The following is an 18,983-nucleotide window of genomic DNA, read 5'->3' as shown; positions in this document are numbered from 1 at the left end:
CGGGAACTACGGCACCTCTTCGCATTTTTCTATCGATTTTTGTCTAGGTGGCAACGCCTTTGCTGTATTTTGCAAAAAAAAAAGTTTACACGTAATTTTCACAGGGCGAGGCAGTGAAAAAATCAAATTCCACACGTTTACCCAAGTGAAATCGACTAAAAACCATTGAGGGACATGGGTGATTCCCTGGAGAACGCCGACACCTCGGTGGATCCGGGCGTTAATATATCTATAGCCAATTACGATGCTTTTGCCAACTACCTTCGCAAGACGGTGACCATTTTGCTGCCGGAGGAGGATGTGGTTTCTGCATCTCTGAATACCGCTCTGGATGACCCCGTCAACCAGGAGACCATCCGGAAGTTCCTCTCGGATCCGCAGGTGCAGGCGCTCTACGTCCAGCGGAACTGCATCAAAGGTAGGAACAAGGAAAATCATATCTTGTGCCTCGCTGGCAAACTTGGCGGCGAAAAAGTGCATTGCACAAAATGGCGTCGCTTCGGCAAAGATAAAAATGTTTGGAAGCTGGCCTGTTTGGTGATTTAAAAATCTTGAAATTTTGGTTTCTTAAGACTTTATGAATCATTCTAAGGTATGCTTGTTGAATACTCAACGAGTTTGTTAAAATTCAATTCGCCAGATGGTTTTTGTTGAATTCCAATAAGGAAGTCTGATGGGTCTTGCACATTGACTGTTGAATACCCTACCATTGTTGGTATGCAATAGGAAAATAATAGAAGTAAAGCATTTATTGAGAAAAATATTTGTTATTAGTTCAATTTTGATCGATCATCATAACTAATTAAATATGCACCCAATAATTTTTTATTTTTTTGATAATTAACAAACTTATTATTAATATTCGTCCTAGTATTAATGGTTTATCAATTTAGATATGTCGCTAAAGCTTTTTAATGATACTGAGCTGGTTAATTTTGTGTAACAAAATAAAACATTTTCACATAAGAGTACCAAAACGTTGTGCAAAGTCATTATGCTTTTAAAAAGGGCATTAAAACAAGTTTTTGCGCATGACGTCAGCACATCTGACTCACACTTCGATATCGATAGAGCGATAACTTCAGCCGAAACGATAGCTGCAACAGCTGTGCTGCCATTTGCCGGCTTCCGTTTGTTTACAAACAAAGTGTGGGAAAGCCGGTGACAGCTGTTTGCCGGCACAGCAACAGGTTTGTTTACGGAAGCGACCTTGGCGGCTGCTGCTGATTCGTTCGCTGTTCGTTGACTTGCTCGCGACTTTGGGGCCGACATTGACATTGGCCGAAGGCAAGGTAATGGCACTGGCACTGGCCCTGGCCATGGCAATGGGAGTGTTCGTGGCATTGGCGGCAGGGCCACATGTGTGGGAGCAATGACAGCGCCAAGGTCCAGCCTTGAGCGCACGAATTTCGAAGGTTTTTCCCTTGGCCGCTGAATTTCCGGAGGTCGAAGCCTTGATAATGAAATGATGTCAGTGCCGTGCCAGTGCCACTGAGCACCAATGCCAAATGGGCCGTGTTAAATGTGGGTGAGTGGGAAGGAGTTAGGTCAGTCATGTAATATAAGTTAGGTTATACGAATAAAAGTATGCAAGGCAGTGGGAAAGTGATTAGCAAATACATATTAACACATTTGCTTAACTTCAACAGAGGATGGCGAGCAGCCGGCCGAGGGTGAAGAGGAGAAGGAGCAGGTAACCTACCAGATCAGCAACGATGTCCACTTCACCAACAGCCGAATGGCCTCGCTGGCCTGCATCAAGCGGGGCATGGTTGTGGAGGCGGACAAGTCGATCCATTCGCAGCTGCGGCTGATCAACTTTTCGGACGGATCGCCGTACGAAACGCTGCACGCGTTCATCAGCAAGTCTCTGGCGCCCTACTTCAAGTCGTACGTCAAGGAATCGGGACGAGCTGATCGCGATGGCGACAAGATGGCTCCCTCCGTGGAGAAGAAGCTGGCCGAGCTGGAGATGGGACTGCTGCACTTGCAGCAGAACATCGACATACCGGAGATCACGCTGACTGCCCATCAAACTGTCAACGCGATGATTCGGAAGTACTCGGAAGAGGGTCGCAAGGCCAAGGTGGCCGACTTTGGCGACAAGGTGGAAGATTCCTCGTTCTTGAATCAACTGCAGACCGGCGTCAATCGTTGGATTACCGAGATCAAGAAGGTCACGAAGCTAAACCGTGATCCGGGCTCGGGCACTGCCCTGCAGGTGAGTGGAAAACAACAGGAAATCAAAGGGAAATTTTACATTATAATAATTCCATCTTCTTTTCTTTAGGAAATCTCCTTCTGGCTTAATCTAGAGCGCGCTTTGTATCGCATCCAAGAGAAGCGCGAGTCGCCGGAGGTCGCTCTGACTCTGGACATCCTGAAGCATGGCAAGCGCTTCCACGCCACTGTTTCCTTCGATACGGATACTGGCCTAAAGCAGGCTCTGGCCACAGTGGCCGACTATAATCCTTTGATGAAGGATTTCCCCATCAACGATCTTCTGTCGGCCACTGAGCTGGAGAAGATCCGGCCTGCTGTGCAGCAGATCTTCTCGCATCTGCGAAAGGTGCGCAATACCAAGTACCCCATCCAGCGGTGCCTCAAGCTCATCGAGGCCATCTCGAGGGATCTGTCCCAGCAGCTGCTCAAAGTGCTGGGCACTCGCCGTCTGATGCACATCCCCTTCGACGAGTTCGAGCGCGTGATGAACCAGTGCTTCGAGATCTTTAGCTGCTGGGATGATGAGTACGACAAGCTGCAGGGGCTGTTGCGCGACATTGTGAAGAAGAAGCGCGACGAGCACCTGAAGATGGTGTGGCGCGTCTCTCCGGCGCACAAGAAGCTGCAGACGCGCATGGAGCATATGCGCAAGTTCCGGCGCCAGCACGAGCAGCTCCGCACAGTTATCCTGCGCGTCCTGCGGCCCAACAAGCCGGCTGTTGGCGATGACGGCAGCGCCGCTGAGACCAAGCAGCCGTACAGCCTGGACGCTGCCGATGCCAATGCCATCGAGGAGGTCAACTTGGCCTATGAGAATGTCAAGGAAGTGGACTGTCTGGACATCACCAAGGAGGGATCCGAGGCCTGGGAAGCCGCTGTCAAGCGCTACGAGGAGAAGATTGGTAAGTATTGAAGCTTCAACAAATACGTTGGGTTTCTAAATCCTCGCCCACAGATCGCGTGGAGACCCGCATCACGGCCCATCTGCGTGACCAACTGGGAACAGCCAAGAACGCCAACGAGATGTTCCGCATCTTCTCGCGCTTCAACGCGCTCTTTGTGCGTCCGCACATCCGTGGCGCCATTCGGGAGTACCAGACGCAGCTCATTCAGCGCGTCAAGGACGACATCGAGGCCCTGCACGAGAAGTTCAAGGTGCAGTATCCGCAGAGCAAGAGCTGCCGCCTCTCTTCGGTGCGAGACCTGCCCCCAGTGGCTGGCTCCATCATCTGGGCTCGCCAGATCGACAACCAGCTGACGATGTACTTGAAGCGCGTCGAGGATGTGCTCGGCAAGGGCTGGGAGACGCACATCGAGGGCCAGAAGCTGAAGGCCGACGGCGATAGCTTCCGGGCAAAGCTCTCCATCTCGGATGTGTTTCACGAGTGGGCTCGCAAGGTGCAGGAGCGCAACTTTGGCAGCACTGGCCGCATCTTTACCATCGAGTCGACCCGTTCGCGTACGGGACGCGGAAATGTCCTGCGCCTGCGGGTCAATTTTCTGCCGGAGATTATTACCCTGGCCAAGGAGGTGCGCAATATCAAGAACCTGGGATTCAGGTATGCGATTAAGCAACTCTCTTCGGTGGAGATGTGATTTTATGTGATTTATTTTCCTGCAGAGTTCCACTCACGATTGTGAACAAGGCGCACCAGGCCAACCAGATTTATCCGTATGCTATATCCCTGATTGAAAGCGTTCGTACCTACGAACGCACCTTGGAGAAGGTGAGCTTCATTTATTTTAGACTGCAATCAGACGAATTCGGGAAAAATGTGCAAAGAGAAATGCATAATAGACAAAGACAGGAGCAATTTTTAAAAGTCAAAAATATTTGCAAGCTCCAGAATTAATTTAATATTTGAAATAAGTTTAAAAAAAAAAGAAACCAAGATTCGTCTGAGATAAGCTGTATACCAAAGACCTTATAATAAGAAGAAAACCCTGGCAGAAAAATTGTTTGCTTATGGGGGTCATCCCTGGGAAATCGACAAAAAATCCAAAAACAAAAAATAAATCCTGAAAACCCCCTAAAAACCAGGCCGTTACATGGGATGACCTTCTTATGGCAACAAGAATGTTTGGGGATTTTGTATCTTTTTATTATATTGTCTTCCATTCATCACTTTTGCCCAGCTCTTACAACCCACAAACACACACACTTGCCACTCCCAAAACGTCACTTAAAGCATAAAACGCTCTATTCTCTTGCATCGCTTCGTTGGCGTGCAGCTTGAATTTTGCTCATACCACAGCACACTTTGAACACTTTAAGCCCCACACTTTCCACCCATAAATGGTCACCTTAGTCTTAGATATCCGCTCTTGAACTAAACCAACCGAAACAACCAACAACCTTTCTTTCATGCAGCTTAATAATAGGAGTCTAGCACAAAATTCTGTATTCAAGGTAGTGTTGTTTTTGTCCCCCAAAAGTTGTTTATTTTCAAGTTTTCAAGTTTAGTTTTGTTCAACTCCCGCATGCCAATAAAGAGTCACCTGTTTCAACCCTTGTGAAGTTTGATTCTAATGGACTTTCTCTGATTTAGATCGAGGATCGCGCCAGTATTGTGCCTCTTGTGGCGGGTCTGCGTAAGGATGTCCTCAACCTGGTCTCCGAGGGTATTGGTCTGATCTGGGAGTCCTACAAGCTGGATCCCTATGTCCTGCGTCTCTCGGAGTGCGTAACTCAGTTCCAGGAGAAGGTAAGTGTGTTTGATATCCTTAAGAGGAATTTAGTTGCTAAACTGTAAACCCACTAGGTGGACGACCTGCTGGTTGTGGAGGAGCAGCTGGATGTGGACGTGCGCTCGCTGGAGACCTGTCCCTACAGTGCGGCCACTTTCGTGGAGATTTTGTCCAAGATCCAGCATGCCGTGGACGATCTCTCGCTGCGTCAGTACTCGAACCTGAGTGTGTGGGTCACCCGTCTGGACGAGGAGGTGGAGAAGAAGCTGGCCCTGCGTCTGCAGGCCGGCATCCAGGCCTGGTCGGAGGCTCTGACTGGCAGCAAGAAGGAGGTGGACACCTCCATGGACACGGATGCTCCGGCCCAGCCCACACACAAGCTGGGCGGGGAACCGCAAATCCAGAATGCCGTACACGAGATCCGCATCACCAACCAGCAGATGTATCTGTACCCCTCCATCGAGGAGGCCCGCTTCCAGATCATGCAGCAGTTCTTCGCGTGGCAGGCCATCGTCACCTCGCAGGTGCGCCTGCAGAGCACCCGCTACCAGGTGGGACTGGAGAAGCCCGTCTCGCAGACGTATCGCAACCTGCTGACCAAGTTGCCCGAGGGCAAGATTTTGGAGAATGCCTACGGGGCCATCGAGCACAAGGTTGGTGAGGTTCGCAACTATGTGGACGAGTGGCTGCGCTACCAGAGCCTGTGGGACCTGCAGGCAGACACTCTGTACGGTCGCCTGGGCGAGGATGTGAACCTGTGGATCAAGTGCCTGAACGACATCAAGCAGTCGCGCACCACCTTCGACACGTCGGACACCAGACGCGCCTACGGACCCATAATCATCGACTACGCCAAGGTGCAGGCCAAGGTGACGCTGAAGTACGACTCCTGGCACAAGGAGGCTCTGGGTAAGTTCGGCACATTGCTGGGCACCGAGATGAGCAGCTTCCACAGCAAGGTGTCCAAGTCGCGCACCGATCTGGAGATGCAGAGCATCGAGGCGGCCAGCACCTCGGACGCCGTGAGCTTTATCACCTACGTCCAGTCGCTAAAGAAGGACATGATCGCCTGGGACAAGCAGGTTGAGGTGTTCAGGGAGGCCCAGCGCATCCTGGAGCGCCAGCGCTTTCAGTTCCCCAATAACTGGCTGCACGTGGACAACATCGAGGGCGAGTGGTCGGCCTTCAACGAGATCATCAAGCGCAAGGACACGGCCATCCAGACGCAAGTGGCTAGCCTGCAGGCCAAGATCGTGGCCGAGGACAAGGCCGTGGAGACGCGCACCGTTGACTTCCTGAACGATTGGGAGAAGACCAAGCCCACAGGCGGCAAGATTCGTCCGGACGATGCCCTGCAGCAGCTGCAAATCTTCGAGAGCAAGTACTCCCGCCTGAAGGAGGAGCGCGACAACGTGGCCAAGGCCAAGGAGGCCCTGGAGCTGCAGGAATCTGCGGTGCCCAACAACAGCGCCGAGCGCATGAACGTGGCCCTCGAGGAGCTGCAGGACCTGCGCGGCGTCTGGGGCGAGCTGTCCAAGGTCTGGACCCAAATCGACGAGACGCGCGAGAAGCCCTGGCTGTCGGTGCAGCCGCGCAAGCTGCGCCAGCAGCTGGAGGCCATGATGGCGCAGCTGAAGGAGCTGCCCGCCCGCCTGCGCATGTACGAGTCGTACGAGTACGTGAAGAAGCTGATCCAGAGTTACATCAAGGTCAACATGCTGATCGTGGAGCTCAAGTCGGATGCTTTGAAGGAGCGCCATTGGAAGCAGCTGACCAAGCAGCTGCGCGTCAACTGGGTCATCTCGGACCTGACCCTGGGTCAGGTGTGGGACGTGAATCTGCAGAAGAACGAGGGCGTGGTCAAGGACATCATCCTTGTGGCCCAGGGCGAGATGGCGCTGGAGGAGTTCCTCAAGCAGGTGCGCGAGTCCTGGCAGAACTACGAGCTGGACCTGATCAACTACCAGAACAAGTGCCGCATCATCCGCGGCTGGGACGACCTGTTCAACAAGGTCAAGGAGCACATCAACTCGGTGGCCGCCATGAAACTGTCGCCGTACTACAAGGTTTTCGAGGAGGAGGCGCTCACCTGGGAGGAGAAGCTGAACAGGATTAACGCCCTTTTCGACGTGTGGATCGATGTACAGAGGCGTTGGGTCTACCTGGAGGGCATCTTCTCGGGCAGCGCTGACATCAAGACTCTCCTGCCGGTGGAGACATCACGGTTCCAGAGCATTAGCTCCGAATTCCTGGGTCTCATGAAGAAGGTGACCAAGTCGCCCAAGGTGATGGATGTCCTGAACATTCCCGCTGTCCAGCGGTCCCTGGAACGTCTAGCCGATCTGCTGGGCAAGATCCAGAAGGCACTAGGCGAGTATCTGGAGCGTGAGCGTACCTCCTTCCCGCGCTTCTACTTTGTGGGCGACGAGGATCTGCTTGAGATCATTGGCAACAGCAAGAACATTGCCCGTCTGCAGAAGCACTTCAAGAAGATGTTCGCCGGCGTGGCTGCCATCCTGCTCAACGAGGAGAACAACGTCATTCTGGGCATCTCGTCGCGCGAGGGCGAGGAGGTGCACTTCATCAACCCGGTGTCCACCGTCGACCATCCCAAGATCAACGAGTGGCTGTCGCTCGTGGAGAAGCAGATGCGCTTCACCCTGGCCTCGTTGCTGGCCCAGGCCGTGCAGGATATCAAGCAGTTCCGGGATGGAAAGATCGATCCCCAGGCGTACATGGAGTGGTGTGACAAGTACCAGGCCCAGATCGTGGTCCTGGCTGCCCAGATCCTCTGGTCCGAGGACGTGGAGGCTGCCCTTCTGCAGGCCTCGGAGAACAACAACGCCAAGCCCATGCAGCGTGTCCTTGGCAACGTTGAGAGCACTCTGAACGTGCTGGCCGATTCGGTGCTGCAGGAGCAGCCTCCTCTAAGACGTCGCAAGCTTGAGCATCTGATCAACGAGTTTGTGCACAAGCGAACGGTGACGCGAAGGCTCATCACAAACGGGGTGACCTCGCCCAAGTCCTTCCAGTGGCTCTGCGAGATGCGCTTCTACTTCGATCCCCGCCAGACGGAGGTCCTGCAGCAGCTGACCATCCACATGGCCAACGCTCGCTTCTTCTACGGCTTCGAGTATCTGGGCGTCCAGGATAGACTGGTGCAGACCCCGCTGACCGATCGTTGCTATCTCACGATGACCCAGGCCTTGGAGTCCCGCCTCGGCGGTTCCCCCTTCGGACCTGCGGGAACGGGAAAAACGGAGTCCGTTAAGGCGCTGGGCAACCAGCTGGGCCGCTTCGTATTGGTCTTCAATTGCGACGAGACCTTCGACTTCCAGGCCATGGGCCGCATCTTTGTCGGCCTGTGCCAGGTGGGCGCCTGGGGTTGTTTCGATGAGTTCAACCGTCTGGAGGAGCGCATGCTCTCCGCCTGCTCGCAGCAGATCCAGACCATTCAGGAGGCCTTGAAGTACGAGATGGACAGCAACAAGGAGAGCATTACGGTGGAGCTGGTGGGCAAGCAGGTGCGCGTCTCTCCCGACATGGCCATTTTCATTACTATGAATCCTGGCTACGCTGGTCGCTCCAATTTGCCGGATAACTTGAAGAAGCTGTTCCGTTCGCTGGCCATGACCACTCCGGATCGCCAGCTGATCGCCGAGGTGATGCTGTTCTCGCAGGGATTCCGCTCTGCAGAAAAGCTGGCCTGCAAGATCGTACCCTTCTTCAAGCTCTGCGACGAGCAGCTCTCCAACCAGAGCCACTACGATTTCGGTTTGCGTGCGCTGAAATCCGTGCTGATCTCGGCCGGAAACGTGAAGCGAGACCGCATCATGAAGATCAAGGAACAGATGCGCCAGCGCGGCGACGAGAACATCGACGAGGCATCCGTTGCTGAGAACCTGCCCGAGCAGGAGATTCTCATTCAGTCGGTGTGCGAGACCATGGTGCCCAAGTTGGTGGCCGAGGACATTCCGCTGCTCTTCTCGCTGCTGAGCGACGTCTTCCCCAATGTGGGTTACACGCGGGCGGAGATGAAGGGCCTGAAGGAGGAGATCCGGAAGGTGTGCCAAGAGGACTACCTTGTGTGCGGTGAGGGTGACGAGCAGGGCGCTGCCTGGATGGAGAAGGTAAGCGGGGGGCTTGGGTTTAACCACTCGAAAGTTCGATTTATTGGATGAAAATACGAAAAGGGTGGAAATTAGACTCTTCCTACAGTCAAATTCAGAAAATTACTCAGATATATCAGAGTATTTTTTATTTCGACTTTCCGCCCTTGAAGACTTTTTTACATCCAAATAAATCAAGAAAAGCAATCAGGCATGGTGTTAAATCCACTTCTAATCCACTTCATATAACCATTCGCCTCACACATGCTTAATAACCGTCAGGGACTCGGCTCCACCTGGGTGGACAAAGTAACTAATACCCATTTAAGGGGATAATAAATGGGGATACTAACAATCTCCTTGCTCTCCTAGGTGCTGCAACTGTACCAGATCTCCAATCTCAACCACGGACTCATGATGGTGGGTCCGTCGGGCTCTGGCAAGTCCACCGCCTGGAGGACTCTGCTGAAGGCGCTGGAACGCTTCGAGGGCGTTGAGGGAGTGGCCCATGTCATCGATCCCAAGGCCATTTCCAAGGAGGCTTTGTACGGTGTCCTGGATCCCAATACGCGCGAGTGGACTGACGGTCTGTTCACTCACATTCTGCGCAAGATAATCGACAATGTGCGCGGCGAGATCAACAAGCGGCAATGGATCATCTTTGATGGCGACGTGGATCCCGAATGGGTAGAGAACTTGAACTCCGTGCTGGACGACAACAAGCTGTTGACTCTGCCCAACGGAGAGCGTCTCTCGCTGCCGCCCAATGTGCGGGTAATGTTTGAGGTGCAGGACTTGAAGTTCGCCACCCTGGCCACCGTTTCCCGTTGCGGTATGGTGTGGTTCTCGGAGGATGTGCTCTCCACGGAGATGATATTTGAGAACTATCTGTCGCGGCTGCGCAGCATTCCCCTGGAGGACGGCGATGAGGACTTTGTGGGCGTGATGAAGCCGGCCAAGGACAAGGAGGAGGAGGTATCACCCTCGCTTCAGGTGCAGCGGGATATTGCTCTGCTGCTGCAGCCCTTCTTCTCCGCCGATGGAATCGTGGTGCGCACCCTTGAGTACGCCATGGACCAGGAGCACATCATGGACTTTACCCGTCTGCGGGCCCTTAGCTCGCTTTTCTCTATGCTAAATCAGTCGGCACGAAACGTGCTTAATTTCAATGCCCAGCATCCGGACTTCCCCTGCTCCGCTGACCAGTTGGAGCACTATATTCCCAAGGCCTTGGTTTACTCCGTTCTGTGGTCCTTCGCCGGTGACGCTAAACTGAAGGTGCGCACTGATTTGGGTGACTTTGTGCGCAGTGTGACCACGGTTCCGCTGCCAGGAGCCGCCGGTGCCCCGATCATAGATTTCGAGGTCAACATGAGCGGCGATTGGGTGCCCTGGAGCAACAAGGTGCCCGTCATTGAAGTGGAGACGCACAAGGTGGCCTCACCGGACATTGTGGTGCCCACGCTGGACACCGTGCGCCACGAGTCGCTGCTGTACACCTGGCTGGCCGAGCACAAGCCTTTGGGTGAGTTCAATTTTAAGTCTTTTTTTTTCGAGGTAATCAATGATGAAATTCTCGTTCTGTAGTGCTCTGCGGTCCCCCTGGCTCTGGCAAGACCATGACCCTGTTCTCGGCCCTTCGTGCTCTCCCTGATATGGAGGTGGTGGGCCTGAATTTCTCGTCGGCGACCACGCCAGAGCTTCTGCTGAAGACCTTCGATCATTACTGCGAATACCGCAAGACGCCCAACGGTGTCGTTCTCTCCCCGGTGCAGATTGGCAAGTGGCTGGTGCTGTTCTGTGACGAGATCAATTTGCCGGACATGGACAGCTATGGCACTCAGCGCGTCATCTCGTTCCTCCGCCAGCTGGTGGAGCACAAGGGCTTCTACAGGGCCAGCGATCAGGCGTGGGTCTCGCTGGAGCGCATCCAGTTCGTGGGTGCTTGTAATCCGCCCACGGATCCCGGTCGCAAGCCGCTCTCGCATCGGTTCCTACGACATGTGCCCATCATCTACGTGGACTATCCCGGAGAGACGTCGTTGAAGCAGATCTACGGCACCTTCTCGCGGGCCATGCTGCGTTTGATGCCCGCCCTGCGCGGCTATGCCGAGCCCCTGACCAATGCCATGGTCGAGTTCTACCTGGCCTCGCAGGATCGCTTCACGCAGGACATGCAGCCGCATTATGTGTACTCACCGCGTGAGATGACCCGCTGGGTGCGCGGCATCTGTGAGGCCATCCGACCATTGGATTCGCTTCCTGTCGAGGGACTGGTGCGTCTCTGGGCCCACGAGGCTCTGCGCCTGTTCCAGGACCGACTGGTGGACGACACGGAGCGCCGGTGGACCAACGAAAACATTGACATTGTGGGACATAAGCACTTCCCGGGCATCAACCAGGAGGAGGCCCTGCAGCGGCCGATCCTGTACAGCAACTGGCTGAGCAAGGACTACATGCCGGTGAATCGCGAGGAGCTGCGCGATTATGTGCGCGCCCGGCTCAAGGTCTTCTATGAGGAGGAGCTGGACGTGCCACTCGTGCTGTTCGACGAGGTTCTCGACCACGTGCTCCGCATCGATCGTATCTTCCGCCAGCCGCAGGGTCACCTGCTGCTCATCGGAGTTTCTGGAGCTGGCAAAACGACGCTCTCCCGCTTCGTGGCCTGGATGAATGGCTTGTCGATCTTCCAGATCAAGGTGCACAACAAGTACACCAGCGAGGACTTTGACGAGGATCTGCGTTGCGTTCTGCGTCGCTCCGGCTGCAAGGACGAGAAGATCGCCTTCATTCTGGACGAATCGAATGTGCTGGACTCGGGCTTCCTGGAGCGCATGAACACGCTGCTGGCCAACGGCGAGGTGCCCGGACTGTTCGAGGGCGACGAGTACACCACGCTGATGACTCAGTGCAAGGAGGGCGCCCAGCGCGAGGGCCTCATGCTGGACTCCAGCGACGAGCTGTACAAGTGGTTCACCCAGCAGGTGATGCGCAACCTTCACGTCGTCTTCACAATGAATCCCTCCACCGACGGGCTCAAGGATCGTGCCGCCACCTCCCCGGCCCTGTTCAATCGTTGTGTCCTGAACTGGTTCGGCGACTGGTCGGACTCGGCCCTGTTCCAGGTGGGCAAGGAGTTCACAACGCGCGTGGACCTGGAGAAGCCCAACTGGCATGCGCCGGACTTCTTCCCCTCTGTTTGCCCCCTGGTTCCGGCCAATCCCACCCATCGCGACGCGGTGATCAATTCCTGTGTGTATGTGCACCAGACTCTCCACCAGGCCAACGCTCGGCTGGCCAAGCGCGGTGGTCGCACCATGGCAGTGACTCCCCGTCACTACCTGGACTTTATCCATCACTTTGTCAAGCTTTACAATGAGAAGCGCAGCGATCTGGAGGAGCAGCAGCTCCATCTCAACGTGGGTCTCAACAAGATAGCCGAGACCGTGGAGCAGGTGGAGGAGATGCAAAAATCGCTGGCGGTGAAGAAGCAGGAGCTGCAAGCCAAGAACGAGGCAGCCAACGCCAAGCTGAAGCAGATGTTCCAGGATCAGCAGGAGGCCGAAAAGAAGAAGATCCAGTCGCAGGAGATACAGATCCGACTGGCCGACCAAACGGTGAAGATCGAGGAGAAGCGCAAGTACGTGATGGCGGACCTGGCTCAGGTGGAACCAGCTGTCATCGAGGCACAACAAGGTAAGTTCTTCGGGCAGCAATCTGAGAACGGGCGGGCACTTAGGCTAGCTAATCTAAGTTTAAGGTATTCCTATATAATTTTGAACCCAGAAGAATCTCTTAGAAATCGATATACTGCTCACTTAATATTTACTTAATGACTCCACCGAAAACCCGCACCCTATTCTCACGGTCGCCACCCACACTCACCCACCTCCTACTCCAACAGCCGTTAGCTCGATCAAAAAGAAACACCTGGCCGAAGTGCGATCCATGGCCAATCCCCCGGCCGTGGTTAAGCTGGCCCTGGAGTCGGTATGCGAGCTGCTTAACGAGAGTGCCACCGACTGGAAGGCCATTAGGGGCATCCTAGTCAAAGACAGCTTCATCTCCTCGATCGTTAACTTGGAGACTGACAAGATCACGTACGCAACTCTCAATCTCTCTCTAGCATCACAATATCATCCAGCACTTCACTTCACACAAACAAGCGATGTCTAAACCTGAACCCACTGGATTAACCATTCGATCATTGAATATATAATCAACCCATTCGTACCACCATAACTACAATATACTCTATATAAACATATGTACAAGAAACACCAACGCATACGCAATGCACTGGCAACACTCAACCCACCATAACCCCTTACTACTTACTCTATATCTGGATATGTTGTGATATAAGTATGACTGACGTTTTGTGTGAAACTAAAAACAGAAATTCGAAATTAATTATAGGATATATAGATATAGCTTCAGCTTTAGCTGCGTTCGGCTTGCCGAATTCTTGGTACACTTTGTACAGGAAATCCTTTCAATGTATGAACTGGTTTTGGAAATAACTATAATTCTAATTATGAAACTAAGAAAGGGCATCAAATATCAATATACAAATAGATCGATGTTGTCGATTGGTTTGATACCCTATCTTTAAATGCGATACTTATACATATTTCGACATATAAAACTTTAGGATATCTTCGATATGATATTTTGATATTTTTAACAATACATCATATCGGACTTTTTCCCTTTGAGATACATACATACCTCGTATGAATTATATATTTAACCAGACTACGCGTTGTAACCCCGAATCAGATCCAGGACATATCGGTGGTCTTTAGTCATTAACTTTAGATGGTAAACATAGCCTAATCTTACAATGATTGTTGTGCTCAAACGAACATATATAATATTAATTCTGATCCTTCATGTTAACCCCGATCAATCAACTAACCGACGACGTGCAGCGGTCAAGTCTATACGCAAGCAACAGCTCGTTGAGGTGCGGACCATGGCTAACCCGCCGTCGGTGGTCAAATTGGCTCTTGAATCGATCTGCCTGCTGCTGGGCGAGAATGCGACCGATTGGAAATCGATCCGCGCCGTGATCATGCGCGAAAATTTCATAAATTCAATTGTATCTAACTTTGGTACAGAGAACATAACGTAAGCATGAAACCAATTTATTTCAACACCCACATTTCTCGTTCTCGTTCCCTCGTTGACGTTATTCGCCATAGTTTTGAGCGTAGAAATTGGTTTTTATCAGTTGAGTTCTTTATTTTGTTGTTGCCTTCTGTAGTCCTGTTTTTGAATTGTTTAAGCGAGAGCTGCCTTATGGTTTGTAAATATTTATAATTTCTAATTTCCAACTAATCTCGGTTATTGGCTGTAACTTTTGTTGTTGAACCCTCCTTGGTTTTGGTCAAATTAAACGCCGTTTCATAGTAATCCGACTGCTTTGCTTGCTTGATTCATTCAATTAACCTTTTAACTCTTACTACTTGCTAATAAATATATATTTATTTCTTAAAACAACACCAGCGACGATGTGCGCGAGAAGATGAAGTCCAAGTATCTCAGCAATCCGGATTACAACTTCGAGAAGGTTAATCGCGCCAGCATGGCCTGCGGTCCCATGGTCAAATGGGCCATTGCCCAGATCGAGTATGCCGACATGCTGAAGCGAGTGGAGCCGCTGCGCGAGGAGTTGCGCTCCCTGGAGGAGCAGGCCGACGTTAACCTGGCCAGTGCCAAGGAAACCAAGGATTTGGTGGAGCAGCTGGAGCGCAGTATTGCTGCTTACAAGGAGGAGTACGCCCAGCTCATTTCCCAGGCCCAGGCCATCAAGACGGACCTGGAGAACGTTCAGGCCAAGGTGGATCGCTCGATTGCCCTACTCAAGAGCTTGAACATTGAGCGGGAGCGCTGGGAGTCGACCAGTGAGACCTTCAAGTCCCAGATGTCCACCATTGTGGGAGACGTGCTGCTCTCCGCCGCCTTCATCGCCTACGGCGGCTACTTCGATCAGCACTATCGCTTGAACCTGTTCACCACCTGGTCGCAGCATCTACAGGCGGCCAGCATTCAGTACCGTGCGGACATTGCCCGCACGGAGTATCTGTCCAATCCGGATGAGCGACTGCGCTGGCAGGCGAACGCCTTGCCCACCGACGACTTGTGCACGGAGAATGCCATCATGCTGAAGCGCTTCAACCGCTATCCGCTGATCATCGATCCCTCGGGACAGGCCACCACCTTCCTGCTCAACGAATATGCCGGCAAGAAGATCACGAAGACCTCGTTCTTGGACGACTCCTTCCGCAAGAACCTGGAGTCGGCGCTGCGTTTCGGCAATCCCCTGCTGGTGCAGGACGTGGAGAACTACGATCCGATTCTCAATCCCGTGCTCAATCGAGAGCTGCGTCGCACTGGCGGCCGAGTGCTCATCACCCTCGGCGACCAGGACATTGACCTATCCCCCTCGTTCGTCATCTTCCTGTCCACGCGTGATCCCACGGTGGAGTTCCCGCCCGACATCTGCTCGAGGGTAACATTCGTGAACTTCACGGTCACGCGCAGCTCTCTCCAGTCGCAGTGCCTCAACCAGGTGTTGAAGGCCGAGCGTCCGGACATCGACGAGAAGCGCTCCGATCTGCTGAAACTGCAGGGCGAGTTCCGGCTGCGATTGCGCCAGCTGGAGAAGAGCCTGCTGCAGGCGCTCAACGATGCCAAGGGCAAGATCCTGGACGACGATTCGGTGATCACCACCCTGGAGACGCTCAAGAAGGAGGCCTACGACATCAACCAGAAGGTGGACGAGACGGACAAGGTCATAGCCGAGATCGAGACGGTGTCGCAGCAGTATCTGCCGCTGTCGGTGGCCTGCAGCAACATCTACTTCACCATGGACAGCCTGAACCAGGTGCACTTCCTCTACCAGTACTCGCTGAAGATGTTCCTCGACATCTTCTCCACGGTGCTGTACAACAACCCCAAGCTGGAGGGCAGGACCGATCACTCGGAACGCCTGGGCATCGTGACTCGGGATCTGTTCCAGGTGTGCTACGAGAGAGTGGCCCGCGGCATGATCCACAACGACCGTCTGACCTTCGCTCTGCTCATGTGCAAGATCCACCTGAAGGGCACCACGGAGTCCAACTTGGACGCCGAGTTCAACTTCTTCTTGCGCAGCCGCGAGGGGCTGCTGGCCAATCCCACACACGTGGAGGGTCTGTCCGCCGAGCAGATCGAGAGCGTCAACCGGCTGGCCACTCGGCTGCCCATCTTCCGGAAGCTGCTGGAGAAGGTCAAGGCCATGCCCGAGCTTGGCGCCTGGCTGCAGCAGAGCTCCCCCGAGCAGGTGGTTCCCCAACTGTGGGACGAGTCCAAGGCACTCAGTCCCATCGCCAGCTCTGTGCATCAGCTGCTGTTGATCCAGGCCTTCCGCCCGGATCGCGTCATAGCCGCCGCCCACAACGTGGTCAACACGGTGCTCGGAGAGGACTTTATGCCCAACGCCGAGCAGGAGCTAGACTTCACCGCCGTGGTGGACAAGCAGCTGAACTGCAACACCCCGGCTCTGCTGTGCTCAGTACCCGGCTTCGATGCCTCCGGACGCGTGGATGACCTGGCCGCTGAGCAGAACAAGCAGATCTCCAGCATTGCCATTGGCTCCGCCGAGGGCTTCAACCAAGCGGAGCGCGCCATCAACATGGCCTGCAAGAGCGGTCGCTGGGTGCTCCTCAAGAACGTCCATCTGGCGCCGCAGTGGCTTGTGCAGCTGGAGAAGAAGATGCACTCGCTGCAGCCGCACTCCGGCTTCCGTCTCTTCCTCACCATGGAGATTAATCCGAAGGTGCCGGTGAACCTTCTCCGCGCGGGTCGCATCTTTGTGTTTGAGCCGCCGCCAGGCATCCGGGCGAATCTGCTGCGCACCTTCTCCACGGTGCCCGCAGCGCGCATGATGAAGACGCCCAGCGAGCGGGCGCGCCTCTACTTCCTGCTGGCCTGGTTCCACGCCATTGTCCAGGAGCGCCTGCGCTACGTGCCCCTGGGCTGGGCCAAGAAGTACGAGTTCAACGAGTCGGATCTGCGCGTGGCCTGCGATACGCTGGACACCTGGATTGACACCACGGCCATGGGTCGCACCAACCTGCCGCCCGAGAAGGTGCCGTGGGATGCCCTCGTCACGCTGCTCTCGCAGTCCATCTACGGCGGCAAGATCGACAACGATTTCGATCAGCGCCTGTTGACCTCCTTCCTGAAGAAGCTCTTCACCGCCCGCAGCTTCGAGGCGGACTTTGCCCTGGTGGCGAACGTGGACGGTGCCTCCGGTGGCCTGCGCCACATCACCATGCCGGATGGCACCCGTCGCGACCATTTCCTGAAGTGGATCGAGAACCTCACCGACCGCCAGACGCCCTCGTGGCTCGGACTACCCAACAATGCGGAGAAGGTGCTGCTCACCACCCGCGGTACCGATCTGGTGAGCAAGCTGCTCAAGATGCAGCAGCTGGAGGACGACGACGAGCTGGCCTACAGCGTGGAGGACCAATCGGAATCCGCTTTGGCGGTGGGTCGCGGCGAGGACGGCCGCCCGTCGTGGATGAAGACGCTGCACAACTCGGCCACGGCCTGGCTGGAGCTACTCCCGAAGAGCCTGCAGGTGCTCAAGCGCACCGTGGAGAACATCAAGGATCCGCTGTACCGCTACTTCGAGCGCGAAGTCACCAGCGGCGCCAAGTTGCTGCAAACCGTGATCCTGGATCTGCAGGATGTGGTGCTCATCTGCCAGGGCGAGAAGAAGCAGACGAACCACCATCGCTCCATGCTGTCGGAACTGGTGCGAGGCATCATTCCGAAGGGCTGGAAGCGGTACACGGTCCCCGCCGGCTGCACTGTGATCCAGTGGATCACGGACTTCAGCAACCGGGTGCAGCAGCTGCAGAAGGTGTCCCAGCTGGTCTCGCAGGCAGGCGCCAAGGAGCTGCAGGGCTTCCCGGTCTGGTTGGGCGGTCTGCTCAACCCGGAGGCCTACATCACCGCCACCAGGCAATGTGTGGCCCAGGCGAATAGCTGGTCCCTGGAGGAGCTGGCCTTGGATGTGACCATCACCGACGCTGGTTTGAAGACCGATCAGAAGGACTGCTGCTTCGGGGTGACCGGATTGAAGCTGCAGGGCGCCCAGTGCAAGAACAACGAGCTGCTGCTGGCGTCCACGATCATGATGGATCTACCAGTGACCATCCTCAAGTGGGTGAAGTAAGTAAATTCCTAACCCGTTGAAGAGACCTTTATTGACTCAAATTTTTACTCAAGGATCTCCTCGGAGCCGCGCATCAGCAAACTGACTCTGCCCGTCTACTTGAATTCCACGCGCACCGAACTCCTGTTCACCGTCGACCTGGCCGTGGCCGCTGGCCAGGACTCTCACAGCTTCTATGAACGAGGCGTGGCCGTCCTGACATCGACAGCCTTGAACTAAGTGCTCGGCACAAACTATCTTACATCCTTTATATATCCGTAATGTTTTCAAAGCTATCCCGTATCCCCATGTCCTTATTAACAGTGATTTAAAATCAATAATCGCAAGTTTGAAATTTTGAAGTCGATTTATAAATTTTTCATTTTAAAAAATATATTTTTTCAAGTTTTAAATACATTTTTCTCATTTCAATAATTTTAACCTTTTAATTGTTAGAAGGATATTCCTGTATCTATTTCTTATACCCATTATACCCAGAATTCTTTAAAAATATATTTACTGTTTGCAACCCCAGTTAGATTTTGTATTTCAATTCGCGAAGGTTTGGTGTATTAGCGAGTTCTAGGTGGTGGCCACTGGCCAATAAGCAAAAGAACTTTAACAAGAAAGGAAGCTAAAGTCGAAGTTTGTATACCCTTGCAGATATTATTTTATTACATTTTAACTATACTTATTATGTTCATGAAAATCGGACAACTATATCATACGATCGGTAGATGTAGAGAAAA

General features: G+C 53.6%; 1 protein-coding gene across 2 annotated transcripts; it reads left to right on the top strand.

Moving 5' to 3' along the window:
* Positions 1-63: 63 nt before the first annotated feature.
* Positions 64-18,768, top strand: Dhc64C (dynein heavy chain, cytoplasmic). Of its 2 annotated transcripts, none has more exons than XM_017172640.2 (12): positions 64-418; positions 1,650-2,221; positions 2,291-3,125; positions 3,179-3,782; positions 3,845-3,950; positions 4,773-4,928; positions 4,986-9,041; positions 9,393-10,545; positions 10,608-12,716; positions 12,925-13,120; positions 14,532-18,251; positions 18,309-18,768. In XM_017172640.2, the coding sequence occupies exons 1-12, from the start codon at positions 175-177 to the stop codon at positions 18,472-18,474; spliced, it is 13,917 nt and encodes a 4,638-aa protein (XP_017028129.1). In that variant the 5' UTR covers positions 64-174; the 3' UTR covers positions 18,475-18,768. The 2 variants fall into 2 exon arrangements, with proteins under 2 accessions (XP_017028129.1, XP_017028128.1); XM_017172639.3 differs by lacking the exon at positions 12,925-13,120 and adding an exon at positions 13,955-14,153 and having other exon boundaries at positions 65-418.
* The last annotated feature ends 215 nt before the right edge of the window (positions 18,769-18,983 follow it).

Source organism: Drosophila kikkawai, chromosome 3L (genome assembly GCF_030179895.1).
Source record: "Drosophila kikkawai strain 14028-0561.14 chromosome 3L, DkikHiC1v2, whole genome shotgun sequence".
In the NCBI taxonomy this organism is placed as follows: domain Eukaryota; kingdom Metazoa; phylum Arthropoda; class Insecta; order Diptera; family Drosophilidae; genus Drosophila; species Drosophila kikkawai.
The sequence above is the reverse complement of the archived record's forward strand: the minus strand, read 5'-3'. Positions and strand labels throughout refer to the sequence as shown.